We start from the raw sequence: 13,636 nt of genomic DNA, 5'->3' as shown, positions 1-13,636 counted from the left end.
TTAAGTGCAAACTGGCAGCTAATGCGTGATTTTTGGAGCCCCACCAGAAGCACGTGACTCGCTGAGATTGGGCTTGTGGCAGGGAGTGTAGGATTGGGACGTGAAAGGTGCTTGAAAATCAATGCTTGATGGCAAACTTCGACGAATGAAATGTCCTGCCAGACATAAGGCTATATTTTCTGATAGTTGCAGGTCTTTTACGACTCTCCAGTACGGTGGCTATCGGGGCAGATCGTAAAAGTGAAATTACCACGTTATTGCCTGCCTCCGGGCGGCAGATTGGGGGGGCCCAGTGGCAGCTTGTTGCTGCTGGCCTGCATCTGACGCATTATCCACAATTAAACACGCAATAAATTCACTTTAAACATGCATAAATTTATAATGTAAGAGACAGGTTTTTTATCCGCTTCTCTGCTTTTTTTTTTGTAGTTCATTAAAAAATAATTAAAAATTGTAACCGAGGCAGTTTTGTGCTGCTACTACTGCTGCTGTTGCACAATTATTTATGCCCATATAAAGCACAAAATGAAAGGGCAATAATTTGCTATCGTGTCAACTATAAGTGTGCGGTAGATAAATTAAAAGTAAACAAGTAAATAAATTTTACAAAAATTGTTAAAGTTTTTACGGGAGAGAGAGAGGGGGAGAGGGAAATGATCCCACAGGGATATTTAAGTTTTTATTTACCATCAGGCGTAAAGCATGCTAGAAATCCTTTTACGGCAGCTGCCAAAACATAAATGGCTCAAAGCAAATACCTAAAACAACAAGAATTTTCCTCTCAAAAGTTCCCACGAGACAGAGAGAGAGAGAGATAGAGAGAGCTCAATGTTATTTGCTACAGTTTTATATGGCAAACAATTACGGTAAGTAATTTATTTCTGCTCAACTGAATTAGAAATCTCTTAGCACTAAGCCAGTTTCCTGGAGGGTTGTCCCTGGTCCCTCCTTTCCGACCTTCTTGCCACGTTTGTGTGCTTGTCTGTTTATGAAGATACAATAAGATATGCAAAGAAAATTAATAGTACTACATTTTTTACAACACTTTTGTCTCGACTGCTGCTAGTGCGATAATTCATTGCCTGCTCTGGCTCTTTGTCCCGTCTCTGTCTGCCACGCTACGCCACGCCACGCCACGCCACGCACTTCCTGCTCGACCTTCTTGCTCCAGCTCTGGCTCGCCCCCACTCTCCACTCTTCACTCTCCACCCTCATTTCCCCCCTCGCTCTATCTGCCTCTCAGACATTTGCCGTTACTTTCGTGCTATAATCGGCTTAGTCTACGCTTACGGTTTGCTTTTTGCATTGCCTGCGCATTTGTGTATGGCTGGAACTTTTGTTTGAGGGGATAGAGAGAGGGGGTACCCCTCGCCCCGCTCTCTGTCTATTTGGGCGCCAAAGGTGTTAAGTTGTTATTTTATTGCATTTTCTTTCATTTAGCTGGCTGTGTGAGGCTTTCTATCCGCTTTTCGGTACAAACGCCGAGAGCGTATTATGACTTTATTGTTCAATTGGCAAAGGAGTATTTCAGAATGAAATGAGAAGGGTTTGTAAAGCCGTATCCGTATTTCATGTACAAATGTATAAGAAGAACTTTTCTTGGAATTTTTCCATTAAATGTTCTACTAAACAGAAGGCCTAGATTTTTAAAGCAGCCACTTAAAGGCATCCCGGAATTGTCACGTGCCTGGACTTGGCTTTTCTTGGCAGGCTTCATTTATCACACACACACACACACACACAGACGCAGAGGCAGAGAGAGAGAGAGAGAGAGTCAGATGTGTCAACGTTGCATGCAACGGTTGCAGTTGCCGCTTGAAGAGTCATAACTCATAGACAACACTCGCTGCCTCTCTGTCCCACACTGGTCCTGTGTCGGTCGAGTTGGTCACATAAATGTCACTGCATGTGGCACAATTGTGTCGCAATTGTTGTGGCAAATAAACACGTCATAAACCGTTGACTATCTTCAAGTGCCCCCCCCCCCCCCGACTATAGGCTGCTGACCAACATCCAAAATCGGATGTTACCGCCCACAAAAAAAAAAAAAAACGCCACCCGAAAAAGAATCGAGGCCCCAGCACTTGGCAATTCAATTACACTGCACGAAAATCGATGTATGTATAGCAGGAGAGAGGTATAAATATTTTTCCACACACACACACACACACAGAGATAAAATATCTATTAATGCCCATAGATTGCTCGAGTTTTAAGCTTGCTACAAATTCAATGTGCGCACACAATTCAGTGCCAAATGGGATTTTGGTCAGGAGCAGAGGCAGAGGCAGTGGCACAGCAACAGCCACACAAATGGTTGTAAGCCTTAGATGGAATAGTAACAAACGCAAGAAGAACAACCTCAGAAAACTACACACATTCAGGCGATAAGCCGACTATGGAATACCCCTGAAAATTGATATTCTACAGGCGGAATGTAAGCCATAAATAAAAAAAAAACATAGCCAAAAAATACACATTCAAATGGGTTATGAAAGAAATCAATTGCGATTTAGAGGAGTAAATTTTGAGTATTAAAAATTCAGGTAAATATCAATAGGATTGTGCCTTAAATATAGGTAAATAAATAAATCCCTTGTACATATGTAAATATAAAAGCTGCGAATCTTGTTAGCCAATTATTGAAAGCCACTGTCAATGCCTCTTGATTTGGAAACGGGTATACTTCCGGCCACCTGCTCAAATAATCCAATACCACGAACAAATATTTATTTCCACTGTCACTGGCTGCTATGTCCATCGCAATCCTATCTTTATATTAAACCGACACATAGTTCTAGCTATCAGAGAATTTTCTAGAATTTTCTAGAATTTTCTAGTATTTTCTAGAATTTTCTAAAATTTTCTGGCAAGTAATTCTGCAAAAAACCCCCCAAGACTCTGATGGAGATGTCCTCCTTCAGCCTTGACCACGATAGACCTATATACCCGCTTCGGCCTACAGTTACAGGGTCTAAAAAACTGCACGGAATCGACTAAACTTTATGTTCATGCTAAGAAAAGTGGTGCAGGAGAGTCCGGAGTCCGTAGTCCGTAGTCCGGAGGAGACTTGTCGGAGCTTGGTCGTTGGGCCAACGGCACCACACGGAAGTGAAAACGTTTCACACTCCAGTTGCTGTCCCAGTCTCTGTGCTCCCCCTCTCTCTCTCCTTCACTCTCTCTCTCTCTGTGTGTACTTTCTATCGTTTTGGCAAACTTTACGCTGGGACAGCAGGCACATAAAATAGTTTTAAATAAGAAAAGGCGAAAGCAAATAAACAATTCCATTTTTCTGCCACAGAGAGAGTGTGGGGGGGGGCAGGCAGGGCGTGTCAGAGGCGAGCAATGAATGTAAAGCCTTGGCGCATGAAACTGAAAATATTTCGTAGCATACTTCTTGCAACGCCGCGGCGCGCCGCCTGCATTGGCATACTAACACAGACAGAGACAGAGACACAGGGGCAGCCATTTCCGTTTTAGCTGGCCGTGTGAACTATTTACACACACACACAGGGAGCACACACACTCTTGTCTATCTGTGTTAGACATATTTAAAGTTTACCTTTAAAGCGCCGCAACCCCTAATGACATTGTAAATCAGAAATTCGCACACAGCCTGAAAGGAACAGAAACGTGGTTTTCGCTGACCAGTTGATTTAAATTTAAATGCGCGCCCGTTTGTAATTAAATTGACTTTTCCCAATGCATTTCCCATTTTTTGATGCTGATGCCCGACCGCTTTTGTTGCCCATTTTGTGGGCACAGCAGAGGCCAAAAATTATGCAACTGCAACGGCAACGGCAACAGCTGTTGACACATGCCGCCAGCGGGCATTGTTGTATGGCCAACACCAATGCTGACAATGCCTGACAACGCACACCAGGACCGCACAACAGCACCGCTCCCCCAAGACCCTCAATCAGCCGGCGCCACCTCCTCTCCGCGTTGCCCCACGCATGCAGCACGTGGCGTCCGTATTAATGGTGGCGCCACAACAGCACATAAATGCCATTGAGATTTGCCTTCATGCAATGTTAACGCTTCAGGGCACATGCACACACACCCATAGAGAACGCGAGCGAGAAAGAGACCACAGCTGGAGCAAAAAAGGGACAGCACAGAAGAGGAGGCCTCCGCGCATAAAAGGAGATTTTTGGCCAATTTATGACTCCATTTTAATATAATGTCCAATGTTGTTTGCCTTTGGCCCCATGCACATTTTCAATTTCGTTTTCAATCTATGAAATATTTGGAAATGCATCATCGAAAAGGAAATCGGGTGAAATTTTTAGACGTCTCTTTTTTCTTTTTTGCTACCATTTTTGGCCACAAAATGGTTCATTATAACGCCGTCTGCCATTGCTGTTGCTGAATTTTGCGGTTACTGAACGAACACCCCCCCGCCCCGCCCCGCCCACACAGACCCAAAGAAAAATTTAAACAAATGTGTACTCGTATATGGCACATCGATGGCAAGTGTCACGACTTTGGGGTATACCATTATAAATTTCAGAATCGATTATGGGATTTCCCATAAGCCAATCAAAACTGATTTCCATTTTCGAAATTAATTGAAAAATTTATATCATTAACTTTGATCTGAAAAACAACTAAAGTAAACAAAAGTTCACTTTTTAGATATTTTTATGGTAATTTTTGCCTTTAAGAAAGTTTACTTTTAATAAAAGTTTTTCTCGAAAATCTCTCATAAAAGCCAAATAAAGTTTTTTGTTAATCAAATATGAAGTGATTTATGAGCGAATGTGAGGTAATAAAGTAAAAAAAAAAACATATGGAAAAATCGTACGTCCGCCACTGGTACTAAATTCAATTTAAAGAACATCAATGAAGATACTTTAATGTGTAAATTCTCGATAGAAACCTACATAAATCCTCTTACAAAATAAATTAACTACCATAGAATATTCTGTTCCGTTTTACAGATTTCTGCGTTTTACTAGATCAAGCCAAAGTGCACTTCTATTTAGCGTACATTCGGGACCTCAAGCTTATTGCTTTCTTTATAAAAACGAACTATTATATGAACCCTATATTTTGTAATAAACGTAAAGCTAATAAAAAATTCGATAGCAATCATGAAAAAACTTTATATTTTAAATATAATTAGGGTTTAAAATAATTTCCTAAGAGCTGTTTTAAAAGCGTTGCTACCAAATATCCCATCTATACTCTCATTCAATCCCGTAGCAATATACCATCGTAGATCCATATAAACCCTTGAATTGATTCGCATGCGGGGTACAAAAATCTGATACATGGTCGAAATTGGAACTCTGGCGACAGGCTGCCATTTGCATTTGGTCCAGTCCATAGATGCCTGCCATCTAGGCATAAATTCTATTATAAATAACATTTAGAGCGAAAGCCGGAGCGCCGAGCGCGGCTTTTGCATTTGTCAGCGATGGAAATTGGACTGAGAATATATGTATATGCCACTAAATGTTTGTGTGTGTGTGTGTGTGTGTGTGGAGGGAAAATACAAATTGTGGTTTTCTAAATTGAACAGCGAACACAGAGTCTGAGGAAAATTGAGAGTGGTCTCTGTATGCGATGCATAATCAGATTTGCTGATTTAATTTTTCATGAAATTTTCTTAATTTTTCTGCTGTGCGGTTTTTGAGGCTACCATAAATGATTGACAGTCCGGACAGCCGCACAGATTGGATATGCGTTGATCATATCCAGGACAGATTTTCCCCAAAGGCCTTGCAGGATATATTTCAGTATAATATTCAGCGTATAAACTGATTTATTGGCCCTTGACAAGCTGAAGATGTGGCTGCCACACTGTCTTCGGTTCAATCAGCATAATGAAAATGCTGTGCGTCAATTAACAGACACCCAAACAAGCCGACTGCCTGCCGGCGAATTACCGCCGCTAATTAACGTTTCATAAACTGTATTGCACATTACGTATACGACGTGTGTCCGTCAGTCAGTCAGTGGATGCATCAGGGCAAAGGGAATTTAATGAAATTAGCAATGGTTGAGCCCAAGCGAACGACTTGTAAACGCAGCACCAACAATCGCTAAATGCAAACAATCATATGTGCGAGAATAACCAACTGCCGACAACGAAAAACAAAAAAAACAATTACGCAAAATTGTCATAATTACAGCATCACAAACACAGACAACAATTGCCACAAATTGTGACAATTTGCCGCCTGATTAATGACCGTCTGTGGCCATCCACCAGACACAATAGACACACACACAGATGTGAGATTATTTGCGGTAATATTTTATGGCCATCAATTGAAAATGATATTCGTGGAACAGCGAAATCCAACCATCAAATCAAACATTAGCAAAAAACGACCTATTAGAATTGAAAATAATGTACGTGCACAGATAAATGAATCAGCAGCTGCCACAGAGTATTTATTTATTCATTCATTGGAATTGGGCATAACGCCTTGGCCAGTGATCGACGGGGGCAGCATTGATCCAATTTTAGATGCTTCAGCGCCTCAGCCACAAAAACAAGTATCGATTGACCCCACATTTCCACACAGAATTATAAAATTAGCGAAGGGCAAATAAACTTTCTGATTAAGCTAAGTGAACACCAACCTATCGGAAGCAGACAGCTGTCAATAACCATCTGCAGAGGGCTCCTTCAGATTGTGGTGCCACTTCCTCAGCACAAGCACGGGACATTCAGTTCATCGTTTACTCCAAGAGCTGAAAGTAATACCGAAATGATAGTCAAAATAAAAGTAGTGCTGATACTGCTACTAGCTCAGGCAGTGTCTGGGAAAACCGAGCAGCCCCATATGACATTCCTCAACAATCTCATCCAAAGTATCCACAAAGAAGTACCGATTCGGACCTTACTCATGCTGCAGCACCATCAGGACAAGTACTGCTCGATTCAAGATTGGAATCCCGATGGTATTCCCATCCTACGAGTCAACGAGCTGATAGAAATAGACCTGAGGAAGCACTTCAATCACATGTCGGCGGCATTGGTCTGCCTAGAGGAACCCTCCCACATGAGTCTGCTCCTAGATGCTCTGGCCAAGTCATTCGATCATTTGCGGTATGTGCGAATCCTACTGTGGACCCAAGGGAATCCAGCAGAGGAATTCCTCAAACAGATCTCCGACAAGGCCGAGGAGCATCAATTTCTTCAAATGATCGTTCTGGGCTGTCATCAAAGAGGGGAAGTTTCCCTCCATCGTTTATGTTCATTTCCCAGTCCTCAGTTTGAGCGGATTGAGAATATCTCGAGCATTGCAGGCTCCACTTTCCACCCGCGTGAACTGAACTATCTAGGAAAAAAGGCACTTGTGTTTCCAAATCGGGACTCACCCGTAAATTACACCACCAAGTATGCACCAACGGGCGAGTTCCCCGTCACACGGGTGGAGGACAAGCAGATCATTGAGTTTGCTTTGAGATACAATTTGACTTTGGTACTAACGGAGAAACAGGACTCCGACGTGGCTGATCCGTATTTCGATATTCAGTTAAATCCTCGCCCAGTCTTGAGTGACGATCTTGTCGACCAAATCGAATGTGTTAATACTTTCTCTGTGTCCTCGCTGATGGTTGTGGTTCCCTGCGGCAGGGTGACAAACATCACAGATGTTTTCCATAAGCTGGACTTGAGGACTTGGCTCCTGTACATCCTATCCGTCTATGCCACGTTCGTGGTGGCGGAGACCGTCATTATGGTCGCAACCCATCGCATCTCAGGCCGTTCCTATCGTCTAACCAACCTGAATCCCTGTGTGAATATGCGCGCCTTCAGGGCCATCCTGGGACTCCCCTTTCCCATTGGCCCCAGACTGACCGTCTCGCTCCGCCTGCTTTTCCTGGCCATGAGCTTGTTCGGAATGATCTTCAGCACCTTCTTCAGCTGTAAGCTGAGCTCCCTGCTGACCAAGCTTCCACTGCAACCTCAGGTGGAGAGCTTCGAACAAATGGAGAACAGTGGTCTGACCGTAATTGGAGAGAGATCCATGCAACCCTTCATCGAGAGTGAGGTTGATGAAGAGTTCGTCAGGCGATGCTTACCAAATATAAAGTACCTAGACGCTCTGGACGTAATTAAATTGATAATGCATTCAAACGGCAGCTCCGCCTTTGTAGTTTTTACAGAGTTTTGGGGAATACTTGACACTTTTCAGCAATCGATGGAACAGAAAACTGTATGCGTATCAAAGAACCTATCAATCATACGGAACCTACCAAGGATGTACGTAATGCCGAAGGACTCCATATATAGGTGGCCAATGAACAAGTTCTTCATAACATTGTTTGAGTCCGGAATCCCCTCACATTGGCTACAATTTTTACCAACTGCTATTCGAAGGAGTCTCAATATCACTTTTCAACCGGATCTTAAGCCAGAGTTCGTTCCTTTATCCCTCCAACATTTGAGATGGCTGCTCTGGATCCTTGGCTGTGGCTACGGATTGGCCACTGTGGTCTTTCTCGTGGAAGTCTATATGGGAAATAAGAAGAGAAAAGTTGAAAACAAGGTACCTGCTTCTCGAAGACACCAGGAGGGTGCTGCAGTCTAATTATCTGCTTAAAATTGTAAACATTGCATGAAATTACTAACAAGAATGCACTCAAATCTCACTATATGAATCTCTTTGACAGTCACAGATTGCACATTGCCTGTTCTTAATGTACCTGAAATATATTTCATAAAATACGTGTGTTTTGTTAATGCTTCTTTTATGGTTCCGAGTCTCGGTGTTTAGTATACATATGGTATACCGGATTCTGTCTAACCGTAATCGTGGTGGGACAGACAAGGCAGACCGCGATCTCTCTCAATTTTGCTTGCACTTGACACGAGTGATGGCATTTTTAGTTCCGTTTTGCCTTAAACAAATTCAAGAATCAACAATTATATAGTCTATAGACACGTATTGACTTAATAACTTTTAAAAACTTGCATTGAAAATACTGGAATTCAATAGAACATAAATAAAAGAATAAAAGTGAGAGTGCGGATAGCCTTTCTTATAAAGAGCGGGCTTCCACAGTCGACCAAATGATTCGAGATCGGGTATATCCATGAAAAGGAGAGATAAATACATCGGTTTTCACTTTGAACTCCTCATCTATCAGCTTTTAAATTCACAGATGGACAATTCCTTATAGTTTTCATTATGTTATCGGCTCCATCAATTGACATTCGACCACTAAAAGGTAGCTGTCATATGATGAACCTGCTTTGACGTTTGATTAGTTTTTTCGCTTAGAGAAACCCATTTGAAAATTGAGTTCAACCATTGCGAAATCTTTATTAAGAATGTGCCATTAGTAAATTTTAAGTATATACGAGTAAGATACATAATTGAGATTAATTTTTGCTAGTTTTGTATGTTTCTGTAAGGTTTACATTTAGAATATTAAAAATTTAAAGTGCACAATTAGACCGCGTCGATCTCCGAGCTTCCTGGAGGGGCAGGTACTTTGCTCTCCACTTTTCTCTTCCGATTTCCCATATAGACTTCCACAAGAAAGACCACAGTGGCCAAGCCGTAGCCACAGCCAAGAACCCAACCCAGCCATTTTAGGTGATGCAACGACAAAGGAACGAAGTCTGGCTTAAGATTTCGTGGAATAGTGACATTGAGACGTTCCCGGATATTATAATGAAAAGTGCTTTTCCAATAAGAGGGGATTCCGGACTCGAAGAACGTCATAAAGAATTTGGTCAGATGCCACTTATATATCGAACCCTTCTGCATTTTGTACATCTTCGGTAGGTTCTGTATGATGGATAGGTTTTTTGACTCGCAGAAAATCTTCCTTCCAATTATCTGCTGAAACCTTTCGAATCCTTTCCAGGAGTCTCTAACAACTATAAAGGCGAGACTTGTGTTCCCTGCGATCAGTGCGTCAGCGTACTTTAGAGGGTCCAGATACTTCACATTAGATAAATACCGCCTGGTGAACTCTTCATCAATCTCGTTCTCGATGAAGGATTGTATGGTGGATAAGCCAATTACGGTCAGACCACTCGTCCGCAATTGCTCGAAGCTCTCCACCTGAGGTTGCAGTGGAAGCTTGGTCAGCAGGGAGCTCAGCTTACAGCTGAAGAAGGTGCTGAAGATCATTCCGAACAAGATCATGGCCAGGAAAAGCAGGCGGAGCGAGACGGTCAGTCTGGGGCCAATGGGAAAGGGGAGTCCCAGGATGGCCCTGAAGGCGCGCATATTCACACAGGGATTCAGGTTGGTTAGACGATAGGAACGGCCTGAGATGCGATGGGTTGCGACCATAATGACGGTCTCCGCCACCACGAACGTGGCATAGACGGATAGGATGTACAGGAGCCAAGTCCTCAAGTCCAGCTTACGATAGACCTTTGCAATGCTTCTCTCCTTACCGCAGGGCACTACAACCATCAGCGAGGATAAAGTAAAGGCATTCACAGATTCAACTCGCTGGAGAAGGTCGCTCTTTGAAACAAAGTGCGGATTTAACTCAATATCGACGTACGGATCAGGCACATTGGAGTCCATTTTCTGAGCCCTTGACAGAGTCAAATTGTATTTCAGTGCAAACTCAATGATCTGCATGTCCTCGATCTGGGTGATGGGAAAATCGACGGTCGGTGCATTCTTGATGGTAAAGGGAATATTCAGGTTTTTCAGCAGGGTCGCCGTTTTTCCTTGGAAGTTGAGTGTAGGCCGGGCGAAAACGGATTCCTTTATGAACGAAACAGTCTCGATCCTCTCAAAGCGGGGACTTGGAAATGGTTTCAATCGATGCATCGTTTCCACACTTTGATGAAGTCCCAGAACGATCATACGAAGAAATTTATGCTCCTCGGCCTTGTCGGAGATCTGTTTGAGGAATTCCTCTGCTGGATTCCCTTGGGTCCACAGTATGATTCGCACATACCGCAAATGATCGAATGACTTGGCCAGAGCATCTAGGAGCAGACTCATGTGGGAGGGTTCCTCTAGGCAGACCAATGCCGCCGACATGTGATTGAAGTGCATCCTCAGGTCTATTTCTATCAGCTCGTTGACTCGTAGGATGGGAATACCATCGGGATTCCAGTCTTGAATCGAGCAGTCCTTGTCCTGATGGTGCTGCAGCATTAATAAAGTCTGAATCGGTTTTTCTTTGTGGATACGTTGGATCAAATTGGTGAGGAATGTCATCTGGGGCTGCTCGGTTTTCCCAGACACTGCCTGAGCTAGGAGCAGTATCAGCACTACTTTTATTTTGCCAAACATTGCAGCGATATCCAGTTTGATTCCTTCAGCGCTTGGATTAATAAAGTAAACTGAATTCGGTACCAGAAAGCGGTTTTCTAATTGCTCTAAGGTGACAATATTCTAATGGGTCTCGTTTGCACTTTATCAGATGACAGCTGTCCTTTATCGGAATGGTATAAACCGATTGACTTGATGGTCATCCAACATCACTGCAGATAGGTAAAAGTACTAAAGTTTTAAGGTGGAGCATTTTAGAGTATTTTAACCCGATACTCAAAAAGCATATTAGTGTGTAACACCCAGAAGGAAGCATTTCCAATCCCATAAAGTGTATATATTCTTGATCATCAGCTATAGCCGAGTCGTTATAGTCATGTCCGTTTGTCCGTCCGTTTGTCTGTCCGTCCGTCTCAGAGACTTTAGAAACTAGGGCTACGAAATTTTTAAAGTTTCAAAATTTTTACACGTTGAATCATTGAGAATGACCAAATATATCAGGTTACCGAATCTGAATCAGATTGGATGTTTATTTTAGCAAGAACGAACCCCAAACCCTGCGCCTATTCTCTATCTCTCTCTCTTTCTCTTTCTCTATTTAGTTTTCTATCAAAATCTTTGCCGTGGTTGAGAAAGCCTGACTCTCAGGCCCCACTAAGGATCAAGGCAATCGAAAAGTCGAACTTCTTGGTTCCAAATCCTTTAGACACATGCTTTTATTATTTATTCCATGTATATTTCAAATAGTGGGGTGCTTTATAAAGAGTGTGCAATTAGTGAATGTTAAACGGATAAAAATGGATACATTATGGTTATATATTTCTATAACGTTTACGCTGCGAACGTTTATAATTATAAGCAGGTAATTAGACCGTGGCGATCTCCTGGTCTCCTGAAGTTACAAGTACCTTGCTTTCAACCTTTCTCTTCCCATTTCCCATATAGACCTCCACGAGAAAGACCAAAGTGGCCAATCCGTAGCTACAGCCAAGGATCCAGAGCAGCCATCTCAAATGTTGGAGGGATAAAGGAACGAACTCTGGCTTAAGATCCGGTTGAAAAGTGATATTGAGACTCCTTCGAATAGCAGCTGGTAAAAATTGTAGCCAATGTGAAGGGATTCCGGACTCGAACAATGTTATGAAGAACTTGTTCATTGGCCACCTATATATGGAGTTCTTCGGCATTTTACGTACATCCTCGGTAGGTACTGTGAGATTGATAGGTTCTTTGACTCGCATAAGGTCTTCCGTCTAGTACTCTGCTGAGAAGTATCGAATACTCTCCAACACTCCATGAAAACTATAAAGGCGAGACTATCGTTCGCCAACATCATCAATAGAACCCGTTCCATAGCGTCCCGATATTCCAATATTGGTAAATATTGCCTGATGAACTCTTCATCAACCTCACTCTCGATGAAGGGTTGCACGGATCTATCTCCAGCGGAGCTCAGCTTACAGCGGTTGGATTAAAGAGTGAACTGAATTTGGTATCAGAAAATGGTTTTCCAATAGCTCTAAAGGGTCTCTCGTGTAAACTTAATCAGATGACAGCTGTCTTTCAGGCGATTGATATGATGGACATTCATTCACTTTACTGTTCAAAAGTAAATTAATGAAGGTTTTTGCAGTTTGTCTCATATTTTTCTTTACTATCCTAAAACATGAACCAAACCTTAAGTATTTTTAATTATTTTAAGATCTTCTAAGCTTCATATCTGCTCTTGTGCACCCCACAGCTGGCGTCAATTTCGTTTCGAAAGCCGAATATGTTCTCCTCTTTCTGTGCTGCTGATCGGTGGCATGTTTATGGGTCACTTGCTGAATTTATTTGTGCAACAATTGAGATTTCATTCGGAGAAGCCGTTTCCATTTGGTCGCTGATCGACGTCGAGAGCGACACATTTTCTCAGACAGACACCGCCGAGGCACGGCAGCGGCAGCAGCATTCTGGCCGTGGCAGTCGTGAACCGTTTGTTGTGCCGTTTGGAACGAGCGTTGTGCGCGTTTGATTAAAAGTGAAAAATGAATTTCCCCATCGCGTTCGATGCGCCGGTGCCGCCTGTCAGCGACTAACAAGTGTTGCCCCCTACCACCTACCTCCTACCGCTGCCCCTGCCACACGCCTCTGGGGCGTGGGCGAAGCGGAAATGAGAAATTTACGAAAACAATTATTAATTATCACGTTTTGTCAAATCAAATTGAAATAGTTCAGCGTTCCTGTGTGTCCCTAAGTGTGTGTCTGTGTTGTGTGTAAATAAACCCAAAAAAGCAAAATAAAATCCGTGTAAGTTGTGCAGCATTAGCCGGAGCTCTTACGGATATGCAAATCAGACAGTCAGGAGAAAGCATTTCCGATCCTAAAAAGTATATATACGAGTGTTCTTGACATTTCAACAAAAGTAATAGAAAATC

The 13,636-nt window shown here is 42.7% G+C and overlaps 2 protein-coding genes across 2 annotated transcripts; one reads left to right on the top strand and one right to left on the bottom strand.

Annotated features, from left to right (window-relative positions):
• Positions 1-6,725: 6,725 nt before the first annotated feature.
• Positions 6,726-8,555, top strand: LOC6588301. Its single transcript, XM_026986620.1, has 2 exons — positions 6,726-8,026; positions 8,345-8,555. Exons 1-2 carry the CDS (start codon positions 6,726-6,728, stop codon positions 8,553-8,555), a joined length of 1,512 nt encoding a protein of 503 aa, XP_026842421.1.
• An 864-nt stretch (positions 8,556-9,419) lies between these two features.
• LOC6588328 lies at positions 9,420-11,240 on the bottom strand. Its single transcript, XM_002013764.1, has one exon. It carries the CDS (start codon positions 11,238-11,240, stop codon positions 9,420-9,422), a length of 1,821 nt encoding a protein of 606 aa, XP_002013800.1.
• Positions 11,241-13,636: the final 2,396 nt, after the last annotated feature.

The sequence above is a fragment of the Drosophila persimilis genome, unplaced genomic scaffold (genome assembly GCF_003286085.1).
Source record: "Drosophila persimilis strain 14011-0111.01,24,50 unplaced genomic scaffold, DperRS2 tig00000000-arrow-pilon, whole genome shotgun sequence".
NCBI lineage: Eukaryota > Metazoa > Arthropoda > Insecta > Diptera > Drosophilidae > Drosophila > Drosophila persimilis.
Note: the sequence above shows the minus strand (reverse complement) of the source record. Positions and strands in the feature narration are given on the sequence as shown.